This window comes from Leptidea sinapis, chromosome 34 (assembly GCF_905404315.1).
Source record: "Leptidea sinapis chromosome 34, ilLepSina1.1, whole genome shotgun sequence".
Lineage (NCBI taxonomy): Eukaryota > Metazoa > Arthropoda > Insecta > Lepidoptera > Pieridae > Leptidea > Leptidea sinapis.
This window is the reverse complement of record NC_066298.1, coordinates 1,806,028-1,821,239: the sequence shown is the minus strand read 5'-3', so window position 1 is coordinate 1,821,239 and position 15,212 is coordinate 1,806,028. Positions and strand designations below refer to the sequence as shown.

At 35.1% G+C, this 15,212-nt stretch overlaps 1 protein-coding gene across 2 annotated transcripts in view; it reads left to right on the top strand.

Moving 5' to 3' along the window:
• The window catches only part of LOC126974955 (uncharacterized), a 32,984-nt gene extending 18,283 nt beyond the window's left edge, over nucleotides 1-14,701 (top strand). The window contains exons 1-5 of one of the 2 annotated variants that reach the window (XM_050822719.1): nucleotides 5,524-5,796; nucleotides 7,124-7,203; nucleotides 8,347-8,793; nucleotides 12,260-12,480; nucleotides 13,325-14,701. In XM_050822719.1, the coding sequence (XP_050678676.1) occupies nucleotides 8,449-8,793; nucleotides 12,260-12,480; nucleotides 13,325-13,766 (1,008 nt within the window). In that variant the 5' untranslated portion in view covers nucleotides 5,524-5,796; nucleotides 7,124-7,203; nucleotides 8,347-8,448 and the 3' untranslated portion in view covers nucleotides 13,767-14,701. Of the gene's footprint in view, nucleotides 1-5,523; nucleotides 5,797-7,123; nucleotides 7,204-8,346; nucleotides 8,794-12,259; nucleotides 12,481-13,324 lie in introns of those variants that run through there. The other variant, XM_050822718.1, reaches the window with a different exon arrangement.
• Nucleotides 14,702-15,212: the final 511 nt, after the last annotated feature.

Genomic DNA, 15,212 nt, shown 5'->3' with positions numbered 1-15,212 from the left:
TGATACTAATTGACTCCGTTTATAAATCAACGAGTTTTAGATTATTAATATAATATTAATAATCACTTTTTCCTCTAATAAAATAATTTTACTAGGGGAAAAATTAACATATATATATCTTAGAGTTTATGATGATTTTGTTTGAAATGGACATCAACAAAAAAAAGTCAAGGCCCTTAAAATAGTTATACATATTATTAATAGTAAAGTTTAATGACTGCAGGAATTATTATTTTTCAAGAACTTTCTTTTAATTGTCTCGTTGAAAGTGTGAATAGTAGACTATTTGCCTTCAGAATAGAGCCGTCTTAGTCTTGTACTTCTTGAATACATCCTTTTACTAAGGACTCTACATCACTCCCTCACAAAAAATAAATTATTCTGGAGTTATATACCAATATTTCACCTATGGCGAAAGACAGTCCTTTATTCCCTGTATAATCTACTATTACGGATATCGTGGAATTTTATAACCAAGAGGATGTAAATACTACGAAATAAGAGCCGGGACTGCCTAAAATTAAATTTTTGTGTAGTATGAAACGTGCAGTGATTTGACATAAGTTTGAAATAGTCATTACAATAATAGTGCGACGAAGTATAATCCGGCTAAGTTTGAAAGCGAACAGTTGCTTAAAACGTAGTGGATTTCGGCTATATCCGTTTTTTACAAGATTATAACCGTCATCTGTTATTCTATCAATGACTACGTTTCATACAATCGCTTTTTTCTTAGATAGTTTCGCTAGGCTGTTATATAGTGCTCTATATAGTCTGTACACACAGCTTCCGCTATTTAAAACCAGAAACGGTCTCATTGTTGAATGTTGTGAGTATAATTTTATGATACATAATCTAATATATAAAATTCTCATGTCGCGGTGTTTGTAGTTAAACTCCTTCGAAACGGCTAGACCGATTCTCATAAAATTTTAAATGCCTTTTGGGTAGGTCTGAGAATCGGACAATATCTATTTCTCATCCCCCTAAATGTTAAGGGTGGTCCACGCCAAATTTGATTTTTTTATTTTTTTGACATTTTTTTTTAAATTTGTTTGATTATGAGTCAGCATTAAAAAATACATATAACTCCAAATTTTCACCCATCTACGATCAACAGTTACTTTTGTATCATACAATACAACGTTTGCTGGGTCAGCTAGTATAGTATAACTTTATTAAGAATCTTATAATGACATGACATGAGCTGACTTAACATATTTTTTTTTACAATAGATAAAATAATGAGAGATAAGGAATTTTAGTTAAATTATGCGTTATAAGTTAATTAAAATGACAGAGTCCCAGGAACAACTGCTATCAATAAGTAAAAATAATAGAAAAATCAAGAACCTTGTAAAGTCTTGCACAAAACGTGTTTTTTTTATTTTTTATTTTTATTAAACTAAATTTCTTTCATTATTTCATGTATTTTACCAGTGGGAGGCTCCTATGCACAGAATGTTGGATAGATTATGGGTACTAAAACGGCGCCTATTTCTGCTGTGAAGCAGTAATGTGTAAACATTATTGTGTTTCGGTCTGAAGGGCGCCGTTGCTAGTGAAATTACTGGGTAAATGAAACTTGATATTTTATGTCTCAAGGAGACGAGCGCAATTATGGTGCCGATTAGAATTTTTGGATCTTTCAAGAATCCTGAGGGGACTACATTGTAATGGGCAGGGCGTATCAATTACCATCAGCTGAACGTCCTGCTCGTCTCGTCCCTTATTGTCTTAAAAAAAGTAAGGAATAGAGTTATATTAAGTTTCATTTGGTACATATAATTTAATCATTGAAGAGATTAGGGTAAAAATAATGCCAATGCAGCTCAAAAGTCGAGGTTATATCGTCAGCGTTTGCGAGAAAAAACAATTGCGCGCACACGTTTATCTGACCGAAGTTGAAATAACGCTGAACTTTGAACCATTGCATAATGGCGATAGTTTCATAAATGAAGGTAAATGAGGGTAACATAATGAATGGTTCGTGACCGGGTCCCCTCTGCGGCGTGTAGCCCGACATGACCGGCTCTCCCGGGGCATTTCGCGTGTGCTGTGAGCTGTCTGCCAGAGCGCGGCCCGGCCCGTGAGAATATGCATCGAATTTAAAGACTCGCGATTGTTATGTATACAGTGTGTTTTATTTTACTGGTACTGGGGAAATCTTAAGGCTGCTATCCCAAGAAATTGTCAAAATTGCGCATAGTTGAATCCATTTCTTGACGGTTTATATAAAGCTTATATTTTGACAAAAAATAATTTTATATCTACAGAATATGAGAAGAAAAGTCATTATTTCATTAAATTTATATTTTTTATCACATCACCAAAATTTTAACTTTTACTAACCCCTAACTTTTACAGTTGGAGCCATGATAATCATTCAATCTAGATAAAAATTGTACGAAAATTTATTAATAATACGAGGGGAGGTCAAAAAGTTCGCGGAATGACTGGGAAAAAAGATGAAATGATACATTATGTTATTTTTCCTTTTCAATATATTCCCCCTTAACACGAATACATTTTTGGGATCTGGCATATAACTTATTAATACCGTCGAAAAAATAGGTTTTGTCTTGGGCGTCAAAATACGCCGAAATCGCCGACTTGACTTCATCATCGTCTCTAAATTTTTTTCCACGCAGCTCTTTCTTCATCTTTGGGAATAAATAAAAATCGCTAGGGGCCAGGTCTGGACTGTAGGGTGGATGGCGTAGTTGTTCAAAACCGCATCGATGAATGGCAGCCGTCGCAACATGACTCGTGTGAACGGGCGCGTTGTCGTGCAAAAGGAGTACACCTTTTGTCAGTTTTCCTCTTCTTTTTTCTTTAATAGCTTCTTTTAATCGGTCCAATAGGGAAGCGTAGTACTCTCCCGTTATAGAAACACCACGTTCTTTATAATCGATCAAAAGAATACCTTCAGTATCCCAAAAAATAGTCGCCATGATCTTTCCGGCCGATTGCGACACTTTAAATTTTTTTGGGGGTGGTGTGCCTTTTTTGTGCCACTGCATCGACTCCTGCTTTGACTCAGGCTCATAGTGGTGAACCCAAGTTTCATCACCGGTTACAATTCGGGCCATAATTTCTTCCCTAACTTCTCCACAGCGGTCCAAATACTCGCGGGAACAGTTGACGCGCTCACGTTTTTGCAGCGGCGTGAGCATTCTCGGGACCCACCTTGAACACACTTTACTCATGCCAAGATGTTGATGAAGAATATTTAAAATTGTGGTTTCTGATACTCCAACTGATGCTGCAAGTTGTTTCTTCTTCAACCTTCCGTCTTCCAATACAAGTTTTTCAACTTTTTCAATGATTTCCGGCGTAGTGGCCTCAATGGGCCGTCCAGGTCGAGGATCATCTTCAATTGACTCCCTTCCTTGCTTGAAAAGGCCGTGCCATTTGTAAATCATGGTTTTACCAGGAGCAGAGTCTCCGTAAACAGCTAACATCTCTTGCAAAATAGTTTGAGGCGTTTTTCCTTGTTTGGTGAGGAACTTTACGACGGCGCGATGTTCAATTTTCTCCATAGTGGCTAGTTTGTTCCCGATTTACTTGTTCACTCGTTTGTAACTCGAAAGCTAATGACCCAATTAGGCTAGAAATTGGCATATATAGTAATTATGAGTTACTCAAGTAGCGGCTACCTGGAGGAGCGACCTCACCCCCGCCAACCCCGCCATTCCGCGAACTTTTTGACCGCCCCTCGTACACCAATACTATTTAACATGACATAGTTAAATTTGGAAAGAAAATAATTATGAATAAAATTAAAAATGCTTTAATTCCGAATTAAAACTATCTATCTAATCTTGTACGGGATAGGCAACATAGGTTCGATTCCTCAAGGCCGTTGGCTCGTTCCTCAGCCTTAATACGGAAGATATACAGAAGCACTGTCTTGGGAACCATATGCTCTTTTTCTGTGATAACAATTTTGACAGTAATTTTTGATCAAGCGCGAGTTGTCCATAAAAATGAGTCATCTGGATGGAGGTCAATGGATTTGTTTTAATGCGGATCCACTCAGTTTCATGTCAGGATCATTTCATAGTATTGAGAGAAAAAAATCTGAGCAGAAGTTAGTCAAATATAATAAAATATTTTCTCATCCTAAAAGCCACAAGTGTTCCGCATTTAAATATAAAATTTTGTTGACACTTTAGACCTCTATGCTCTTGCGAGTTTAAAAAATTAGGAAAAAAGCATCTAAAACGCAGAAGTAAATCAAATTTAAGAAATTAATAAGGTTTGTGAGCTAAACTTTATTATTTCAGACTTACTACGTGCGTCAATCATAAATCACTGTCTCGGATGCCCTAAATATGTCAGAAAAATTGCAATTATAAACGAATTAGTGCGATATTGGCGCTTTCTTTTTTTACGAAGGCTGACGTGCCCCTTAGCACGGTAGCGGTCGGCGAGGTGGTCGCGGAATCGATTTCAACTCTTTTTGCATACTTCGAATATTTTCGTGAAAAAACTGCTTTAAATATCCATGACGCGATAACTGGTGTTTATGAAAGTAATGAATTGGAGCAACTTGCTTTTGTTTTGTGAAGTTTGTTCAGCAGTCACTTATAGATTATATAATTTATTATTTTGACTATAATCTATATCCCTACTTAACATTATAAATGTGAATGTAAGTTTGTTGGTTACGCTTTCACGCCTAAACTACTCAACTAATTACGATCAAATTTAATACGGAGATACAATAGAGCCTTGAAAAGGACATCGGCTACATTTTGTTACGAAAACATAAATGGAGAATATTTGTATAGAATTTCGTCATTATCGAGGGTGACTCCATAACTTTGTATTTAGGCACTTGATAAGAAGTAAATAAATATTTAGTCTAGCGTTTCTAAAATTTCGACATGTGTAGGGATAAATTAAGGGATGAATATTCGTATGTATGGAAGTCCGAACAACGTCACGCTTTCACGCCTAACTCTGAATTCGATTTTGATTTTATTTGGTACAAAAATAGGTAATATGATTTACTTATATACGTGTAACTTTAAACATACTTAATGATTGCGTTTCGTTATATAATACTAGCTGCCCCGACAGACATTGTTCTGTAGATAATATAAAAAAACTTTTTTATAGGGATTTGCAAATATTTCAAAACATCAATTATTTCGTTATAAATGCTCCCTGTTGTTATAATGAAATTGTTTCTCAGCGGAACTGTCAAACCGTGCGTCACTAAATTCTCTCATAGAAAATATGTCCATACAAAATGAATATTGAAAATAAAAATAATTATGGGTCGCAAATCGAAATAAAAACTATCCTATCTCTCAAGTTGGACCAAACTCCATGAAGTAATCCCCATTAAAATCCGTTCATTAGTTTAGGAGTCCATCGCGGACAAACAACGTGTCACGTAATTTATATATATTAAAATTGAATATTTCTAATAGAAAACAACATGTTTGTTTCATCCCGGAGTTGTCATAGACCCTCCTTCGTAACAAAAAAAAGTGCTGAAAGGAGGAGAAACCATTTCAACTTCTCAATATCGCTTCAGAGTAGGTAGAGTTGGTTCAGTGATCAGTCGCGAACGCGTGCTCACTACAGCAGATCGCGTATCAACGGCGTACTCTGAATGCGAGAACACGATAGTTATTTGTATCTTACGCCCAATATTACGTCTTGTTGAGTTCGGTTATCATCCATCATTATTTCATACGACGTATTCCGATTGATTTTCTTTTGTACGATGTGCTCTCGGACTGTACTTTTGTGAAGTGAATGACAGTTAAATTAATTAAGGTAAAACATAAATTATTGATTCAATAAATAATTAATGAAATAGAGAGTTTTTATAAGTTTTTATTTACTGATGATTTTTTTATAATCAATATTTTATATTAAAGGCATAAAAAGGCATTAATTTTCTCAAAATTGATTCCTTTAGAATTCTTTTTGATGTCATTTCTAATAACTACTAGATACTACTACCGCTTCGGAAACAAATGGCGCTCTGAGAGAGAAGAAGCGGTGCAAGAAACTCTCAGCAGCATTCTTTTTTTGCGCTCTTTTCAATAAAAATATACAATATTGTATAGTCATTTCTATCGCTATAAAATAATTACAATCTAGTCCCAGGCTGTCCGATAATTTAGATATTAGCAGTGGAGTAATAGGCTTTACGAGCGAGCCATTATTTTATAAAACATTTAAATTTATTTATAGATAATGCCTGAACAGTGGCTGGGACTTTATTATAGAAGTGTATACATTTACCCTTAAAGCTATTATGTATCTTATGTCAAAATTAAATTCTCATGTCACAATTTTTTTTCAATTTCGATGTATGTATATGACAAACGTTTGCTGGCTCAGCTAGTATAAAATAATATTATGTAGGTGCTGTACATTTAAATCTGAATCTCGATTACCCATTTGATTCGAGAGAGCACTCAATCCAAACGGTCCTTATAATATTTTTTAAGTTTGTATCTGCTAGGTTGGGGTAAAATATTATTTTTTAATAATTAAGTATTGTATATTATTTTTGCTTGTGTTCATAAGTGATAATATTTTTTTATTTTTTGGTATATCTATAACGTTAATGTGCTTTTCAAGGAATTTTTTTCCACTTACAACAAAACTTGTGACCAAATATGGAATAAATTTTCTTGCACGGCATTTTCAGATAACACATGGGTAGGCTGGTAACTTAAATGTGATTTGTTTTAAGTTACAAGAGAGTATAAGCCAGATAAGAAGTTTTACCAGTGGGAGGCTCCTTTGCACAGGATGCCGGCTAGAGTATGACAACGGCGCCTTTTTCTGCCGTGAAGCAGTAATGTGTAAGCATTATTATCTAGTGAAATTACTCGGCAAATGAGACTTAACATCTTATGTCTCAAGGTGACGAGCGCAATTGTAGTACTGCTCAGTATTTTTGGGTTTTTCAAGAATCTTTAGCGGAACTTCGTTGTAATGGGAGGGCATATCATTACCATCAGCTGAACGTCCTGCTCGTCTCGTCCCTTGTTGTCATAAAAAAAAGCCGAGATGATATCTTTCAGGTGAATCCGTAAGCAGTTTCTCTTGCCCTAAAATTTATATAAACGATACGTTTTTTTTATAGAAATCTCTTCTAAGCGTTCACCACCACCTTACAGCGTCGAAGATCAGAATCTGGGAAATGCCAACGGAGAACGAGATGATGTGAGTTCAAATTTATATTTCTTCCTTTAAAATGTAAGAAAAAAACTGGTGGAATGACCACTGTTTGAATGGAATGAAATTCGTACCAAGATCCCGTTGCGGGACCCACGTCCTAATATTTGGCGAGAGAAGCGATGGTCCATGCGTTATGGTCGCTGCTAGGGATGAGTGTCGATCATGGTATCACGATCTACTGTATTTAAAGTTACCTATATTTCTAAAAATGTCACACAGGTAGTACATATTCATTCATAAAATGCTCATATAATAATACCTATTACCTAAATACATTAATCCATGTATCCACTGTAGGTACTCTAAAGAAATATTTTAGTGTGTTTTTTTAAGGTTCCGTAGCCAAATGGCAAAAAACGGAACCTTTATAGATTCATCATGTCCCTCTGTCCGTGTATGTCACAGCCACTTTTTTCCAAAACTATAGAACTGTTGAAACTCAGTAAGTAGATGTATTCTGTGAACCGTATTAACATTTTCACACAAAAATAGCAAAAAAAAAAACATAAATTTTGGGGGTTCCCCATACTTAAAACTGAAACTGAAAAGTTTTTTTCATCAAACGTGTGGGATAGGTCTTCAAAATGATATTGAGGTTTCTACTATATTTTTTTTAATTGAATAGTTTGCGCGAGAGACACTTCCAAAATGTGTATGTGTGTGAGCCGCTGATCGTAAAGGGTCGATAACAATTCTTTTGTTGCAAGCGAGCAAGGTCGGACTCGATCACTAATAAAAGATTGTCAAAAGATATTTTAATTTGGCATTTATGCTAACTCATTAATAGTAGGTACGAGATCTCTATAAGGCAAAATGTATAGAAATTGTATATATAGAAGTGAGAGTTATCACTTTAAAAAAAATAACAAGCTGTTTAGATTTGAAAGGGCGACATCTCAAGTTAATTTATGCAAATATTGGGTTTTAGCAGGCTATCAACTCTAAAGTAGATCCTATAGATGGAGCCACAACCGGAGAGTTGAACAAGACATATCAAGATTTATGAACGTTGGCTCAGTGGAGGAGCGCTCGCACGGAACGCGAGAGGTCGCGGGTCCGAATCCCGCATCATTCATAAATCTCGTTTACAAATTTAATTTGTGTAGAGAGTATATTTTAAAATTTCAGGTCCCAGTAGAATCTGTTCATGAAGTAATTGATCTTCTAGCTTCATGCAAATTAAACGATCCTGATGAAGCCCAGACAGATGTTGAGTACGCTGAAATCGACATGGGTCTGTGGCACTCCACCCCACTAGCACGGAGGCACAAATCTAAAATATCCCTCACGTGGGTCCTCAAAGAAAATCTTGAAAAAAACATCGACAAAGAAAAAGTATTACAAGACAAAAACTTCGAAAGAAAAGTGCGAGACAGAGTTTTAAGCAGAAGCGAATTTTATCAAAATAATCGTTTTAAGAGTGCATGTGATGAGTTTAACGGTGCAGATTCGTTCTCGGATACCAGTGACGAAACGGAATACATCAGGAAAAAGCACAGACACCGGCACAAGAGGAAAAAGAAACACCCCCGATTCGGTTATGATATCACAGATTTAGACAGCTTTCTGAGTGAGGTAAGTTATATAGCAGTGATTAACTTTTATTGTAAATTAGCTGACCCGACAGACGTTGTTCTTTCAATAAACGGTTCGAGAGATATGGTAAATGCATGGGTGAGTGCGTGGGTGGGATCGCGATACGACAAACTATATATAACTATGTAAACCTTCCTTGAGCTTCAACGAATCTATTACAAATTTCATTGAGATCGGTCGAATAGTTTAGGAGTTAATAGGGAACATACAAAGATACATTCTCTTTTATATATATCGATAGATTGTACGTGCACGCTTGCACCTAAGCAGGTGTCGCTTTTATCTTTAACAACTATGTTCTCAGTGAGACGTTCCAAGGCAACATTTGTAATTATTTTAGTTAGTTAAAATTTGAATGTGTGTTTAATCTTTTATTTCAGTTTTTGTTTCCAATGACGTTAAAAAATAATTAAAGTCTGCTGCGCTATTATACACCCGGGGAGGTCAGTGGTCAACAATTCATTTATTTCTATTTTCTAATTGATACATACAACAGAACTTCAATAAATACACACAAGAAAGCTATCAGCTAAATACAAAATAGAATGAACTTCACGTGCTCACACACCCTTTAGTTAGATGCTTAGCACGTTTAGCAGAAATAGATACAATAATAATAAACGATCTTAGAAATAGCTATGTAACGGGTATATTAAGTATATAAGATAATAAGAAACAGAGAGAACATATCAAATGAATATAAAATAAACGTGGATAATAATGATAATGCCAAATTAAGAACTTTTGATTAACTTAAGCTAATTAAGGATTTAATATCAACTAGATGTCCATTTATATGAGACGAATTGTGGATGTCAGCTACTCCACGATTTTCCTGTAGCAGGCTGTTTTATTGGCGCCCCTTCGCCGTTTGGTTCTTTTATCCCCATTCTGGTAACAAAACGAGAAGAGGATCGAAGCGACCTTATGTCAAAAAGTCATTCCCGACTCGTGGTCACACCAGTTTATAACACACGTGTGACTACGAGTATTTTTTTCCTCCTCAACACACCACGCATATATTGCACCCTGTAATTAATATTTTTAGCATCCGACATTCTCGATAGTTTAGATAAAGAATGTTATGGACGGAATTTTTCCTCCAGAACTTTTAGCGTGTTTGTCTTATTCTTGTATTATTCTAAATAACTCATAAATCCTCTCCTCATTTTGCTTTGCGTCACAAACTATCAAAGCAATAAAAGTTTTCATATTTTTATTAATACACTATATATTTTTAAAGCATTGGTGACGCCGACGGTAAAACTCATAATTTGCCTGAAACTTATTAAAACACCAAGTGGGAAAAATAGTTTTGATGATGTCGAAAAATGTTATATGACCCTTCATTCTTATTGCTCATAAGGACATGAATCAAGGGCACTTCTTTGGTCTTATTGGAGGTGGGACACTCTTAAAAGTAGCATCGAAAAATGCTCGTCTATAGTTCCCATTTAGTTCTAGAAGCGTTTTTACAAAAAGGATTATCCTATTGCCTAGTACACCATTGTGTATCATCATTTCGATAATTCAACACGACATGATGTCATCGGGGGCTACCTACCTACGAACAAGTCAGCCCCCCATGTCCAACGAATACGTGAAACAATTGGTCAATCAATAAACTCGTAAACTTAAACTTTTTTTTTGTCTTGTAAACTTTGATAAGTCAGATATTAAATAGCGGGCTGCAATGCACATTCTTCGCACAATAATAACGATCATTTCGTAGTAAATTACATTTAATACGACGCGGCAAGCTCGCGGTTTCGAAGCAGGATTATCGGATGTAATTTTATCCCGAAATTTTGGACAACACTTGATTACTTGCGGTTCACGTTGTTTCTCAGAACAATGAGGTAACATTTCGTTTGAAAAATTCGGAGCGCATTCGGAGTACTTCCTTATATTTTATATTTATATTACATTATAAGTCGGATAGGTATTAAAAAATAGTGTATGTACATACCTATGTACGCACGTAAAAAGTTATACTTCTGTGGTACGCTAAAAATTCTCAATAAAATAAATTTTTGTGCTATTTTACGTTTGTAGAAAGAACAATATTGTTATAATAATTTTTCCCAAACACGCCAAAAGAAGTATTACTTCAAAAACCTGCTCAAATTGTTGTGAGGTAAGTATCATCAAATCTCTGTATTTACATATTCCCATTAATTTTAGATTAATTTTTTATTAGACATAACTTTAAGTGATGTAAGTATATAAATAAAAAATCAGATAGCGGTTACGGGTTCGTTCATGTTCTGTGTTAGATTAGAACATATACCTACCTCATCTAAATATCATAGATTGTTCAGAATTTGCAATCTCGGTTACAGAATTAGAAACAAATTGGAGATTAAATTTGTTGGTATGGCTAGTTTCTCGTGGCATATTTCTATGTACTTTAAACACGCTTAAATGTTCTCATATAAAATAGTATATGTATACTTTTACAAGGATCGAAACTATTTTTGTTAATTCTCTACAATAATTGGGTACCTACTAAGGTAATGTTAAAATTAAATCACTGTATTAAATTATTATGTCTGGTTAAAAAAGCAAGTATTGTAAAAATGTAGATCTTGATCTAAGTATTTTACTTAAGAAGATTAAAGAGATATAATTATGATTGACTTTCCGTAACGACGCCTAAGAATTTAGGTAAGTATATTATTAAAATAGTACAAGTAAGGATGCTGCTCATGTATGGAGAAGTAGAAGCTTCAAAACGGTCACGATATTATCTACAAAGGAACCCGCGCACGAATATTTGAAACTAAATATAAAAAATCATTGTGAGCAAAATTTAAAGAAATAAACATCTTGACTGTTGCCTCTTAATATCTTCTTGATAATGTAATGTATGTACATAGGCATATAAGTGAATATGCTAGAAACTGTCCCAGGAATAAACATAAACTTGTAATGCCTACTCGGCTAAGTCGAGTTAGGAAGTCTTTTGTGGGGCGTTGTGTATGCTTTTACAACAATATCCCACAAAATAGCGAGCAGGCTATTAAATAATAAATTTTAATATTAGATTTTACATTGTAACCTAATTTAAAAAAAAGAAGCCCGCTGAGTTTGTTGCGCCTGATCAACTTTCAATATTCAAAAGAATCGTTAAGGAAAAAGTATATGTGGTAAAGTTTAATGACTTTCTTAGGCACAGATTGGGAATAGAGCGACTGCCCCCAGGCTCTTCACTTATAAGATTTTTGTGACGAAATTTTGTTGAAACGCGAGTTTCTTTACACGTCTTAAGTATAAATGTTCGAATAGGTGGTAGTTTTTAGCGTTCATAAGTGATTTTTTAATCCTATTTTGAAAAAAAATGTTTGAATTTAAATAGGCAATCCAAATATTAAGAGATTTTTCTGGTAAATCAATAAATATACTATTATGCAAGTAGAAAAATTTGATGTTTTTATTGTTTCAGGCCACCTTAGAACAGCCAGGCAACATTCCAGTTGTGATAGCGTTTCCCACAACCCTGTACCAGACGCAGAAAGAGCTGCAGTGTGAGTTGTCGCTGCCGCTGGGTACCGTCGTGAACGCGGTGTTCAAGAACCAGCAGTGGCTGTACGCGCAGACCCCGCACGGTGACGAGGGCTACGTCCAGTACACGGCATGTCTTCCGCTGGGAATATTGCCCACAAGGTATTTTAATGTTGAATGGTATGAATATCTCATGATGGGATATCACGAAGGAACGGTCATGGTATTTTTATTTTTATGACTACTGTAAAAAAGGGACTAGACTAGGGACGACTAGATACTAGGGACGAGACGAGCAGTACGTTCAGCTTATGGTAATTGATTACAATGCAGTGCTGCTCAGGATTCTTGAAAAACCCAAAAATTCTGAACGACTCTACATTTGCGCTCGTCACCTTGAGACATAAGATGTTAAGCCTCATTTGCCCAGTAATTTCACTAAGTAGCGCGCCCGTCAGAACTATAAAGAACAGAACAATAAAGCTAACAAATTACTGCTTCACGGCAGAAATAGAAGCCGTTGTGGTACCCATAATCTAGCCCGCATCCTGTGCAAAATAGCATCCCACTGGAAATGGTAGCAGCGACAGGAAATCACAGGAGCGCGCGTTGTCGGCCTTGTACTCGCTTCCTGGAAGAAACCCTCAGGTCATTTCGATTTCACTTAAGATCCCGCGCTTGGCCGTAACCTATCAATAATAATTAAAGTCTCCGCACGAAGCAAGTTATGTTATAAAACAAGGAGCATCAATTACGACTTTGCTTTTACTTTTGGTGATTGCGTCGATATTAATTTACATTGGCAACTCAGGATTGTTGACGCCAGACGCTCACAAAAAGGAACGCTAACTATTTACCTACTCGGGATAGTCCTAGGCATTTTAACTTGATATTATATGAATTATAAGTCTCGCAGTTACTTTTACTTAGTTTATACATCATTAAATGTTCACCTTATCAGGTTACTTATCTATTATATTAACTACATTTGCATATAATTTTTCAGGTCATCTCTCCAGAAAAAGATGCCTTGCTGGGAGAGCAGCACAGATATTTACCCACGGCCGTGTGGCAACCTCACGGACACAGAAAAGGATCTCAGAGACAGAACGCGGTCCGAATGCACATATAAACGAACTAAGAGATATAAAACATCCTGTGCGGAGAAAGAGTTCGATAACTTATACTTGAAAACGAAATCTGTGTCCAATATCAGCGCGTATGATAAAGAAAATGCAACCAATTTTAGTCGGACAATGATAATAGTGAATAGTGACTACGTTGGGAGTACTTTGAACAAAACACTGACCGTGTTTAAAGGGGACGTTGTGGTGATGTTAGAAGGAGTGCGAGAAAGTGATGTAGATTCAGAATGGTATTATGTTAGGAAAATTGATGGCAGTGAAGGTTTTATCCCGGCGTCAATCACTGCGCGTGGTTTTAATTGACGACAAAATATATAGTATTACGTGAACTGTGAACACAACTGATGTGAGTTAATAATCGTATTACGTTAACCCATACGAAGTGAGTTAATAGTCGTATTACGTGAACTGTGAACACAACTGGTGTGAGTTAATAATCGTATTACGTTAACCCATACAAAGTGAGTTAATAGTCGTATTACGTGAACTGTGAACACAACTGATATGAGTTAATAATCGTATTACGTTAACCCATACGAAGTGAGTTAATAGTCGTATTACGTGAACTGTGAACACAACTGATGTGAGTTAATAATCGTATTACGTTAACCCATACGAAGTGAGTTCATAGTCGTATTACGTGAACTGTGAACACAACTGATATGAGTTAATAATCGTATTACGTTAACCCATACGAAGTGAGTTAATAGTCGTATTACGTGAACTGTGAACACAACTGATATGAGTTAATAATCGTATTACGTTAACCCATACGAAGTGAGTTAATAGTCGTATTACGTGAACTGTGAACACAACTGATGTGAGTTAATAATCGTATTACGTTAACCCATACGAAGTGAGTTCATAGTCGTATTACGTGAACACAAGTGAATTGAAATTACACACCTGAAGTGCGATGAAAGATTATTTTAAAGAAAATGAACAAACGTGAAAGAAACGATATTCTGGCTGTAGGTATCAGTTCAAGTACTACTTTCTTGTTTAGAAAATTAAGACCTACAATATCATAAGAATTTAAAACAGCGGTTTCTTCTTGCAACCGTGTTATTGTTGTTTTTAAATTAAACATATTGTTTAGGCTGAGGAATCACGTTCTATACATTTGTACGAGTATACGAACGTCATTGGGATTAAGACACTATTATTGTTACTTATTTTTGTGTTAGTTATGTTTATTGTCAATGCTCCAAAATCGAAATAAACTTACTAAATAATTAGTATTTTCTTTGATTAACGCAAGTGTTACACATTTACTTAAATAAATTATGTAACTGTATTTCTACATTAGGTTCTTTCGTAAAAGTTAAATTATTATCATATTATTACTAGCTTTTTTTATTTATTTGAAGAAAGGAAAGAGCGCAGTTCACGATACCACAATGTGGGTAACTAAACGGTTCAGAGGGAAAGCTTCTTAAGAACTGGCAGGATTGTTATTTATTTTAGTAGGAATGTCACAAAAAGTTAAAAGAAATAAAACAAATCATTTTTCATTAGCTTTTTTTGGGTTTCAACCTCGATATTATAAAACCCTAGATACAAGATTTCATACAACTTTAACTATAACTTAGTTAAAGATTAATTTTAATATTAGAAACATCTATTAAATTATTATTATAAATTGTATCTTACCGTCTAGTTTAGGTATTTGAAAGATACTATATATTTTTAAATACCATTATTTCATCATCATTATTTAATTTAAAGACAGACCGAGTAAAAAACAAG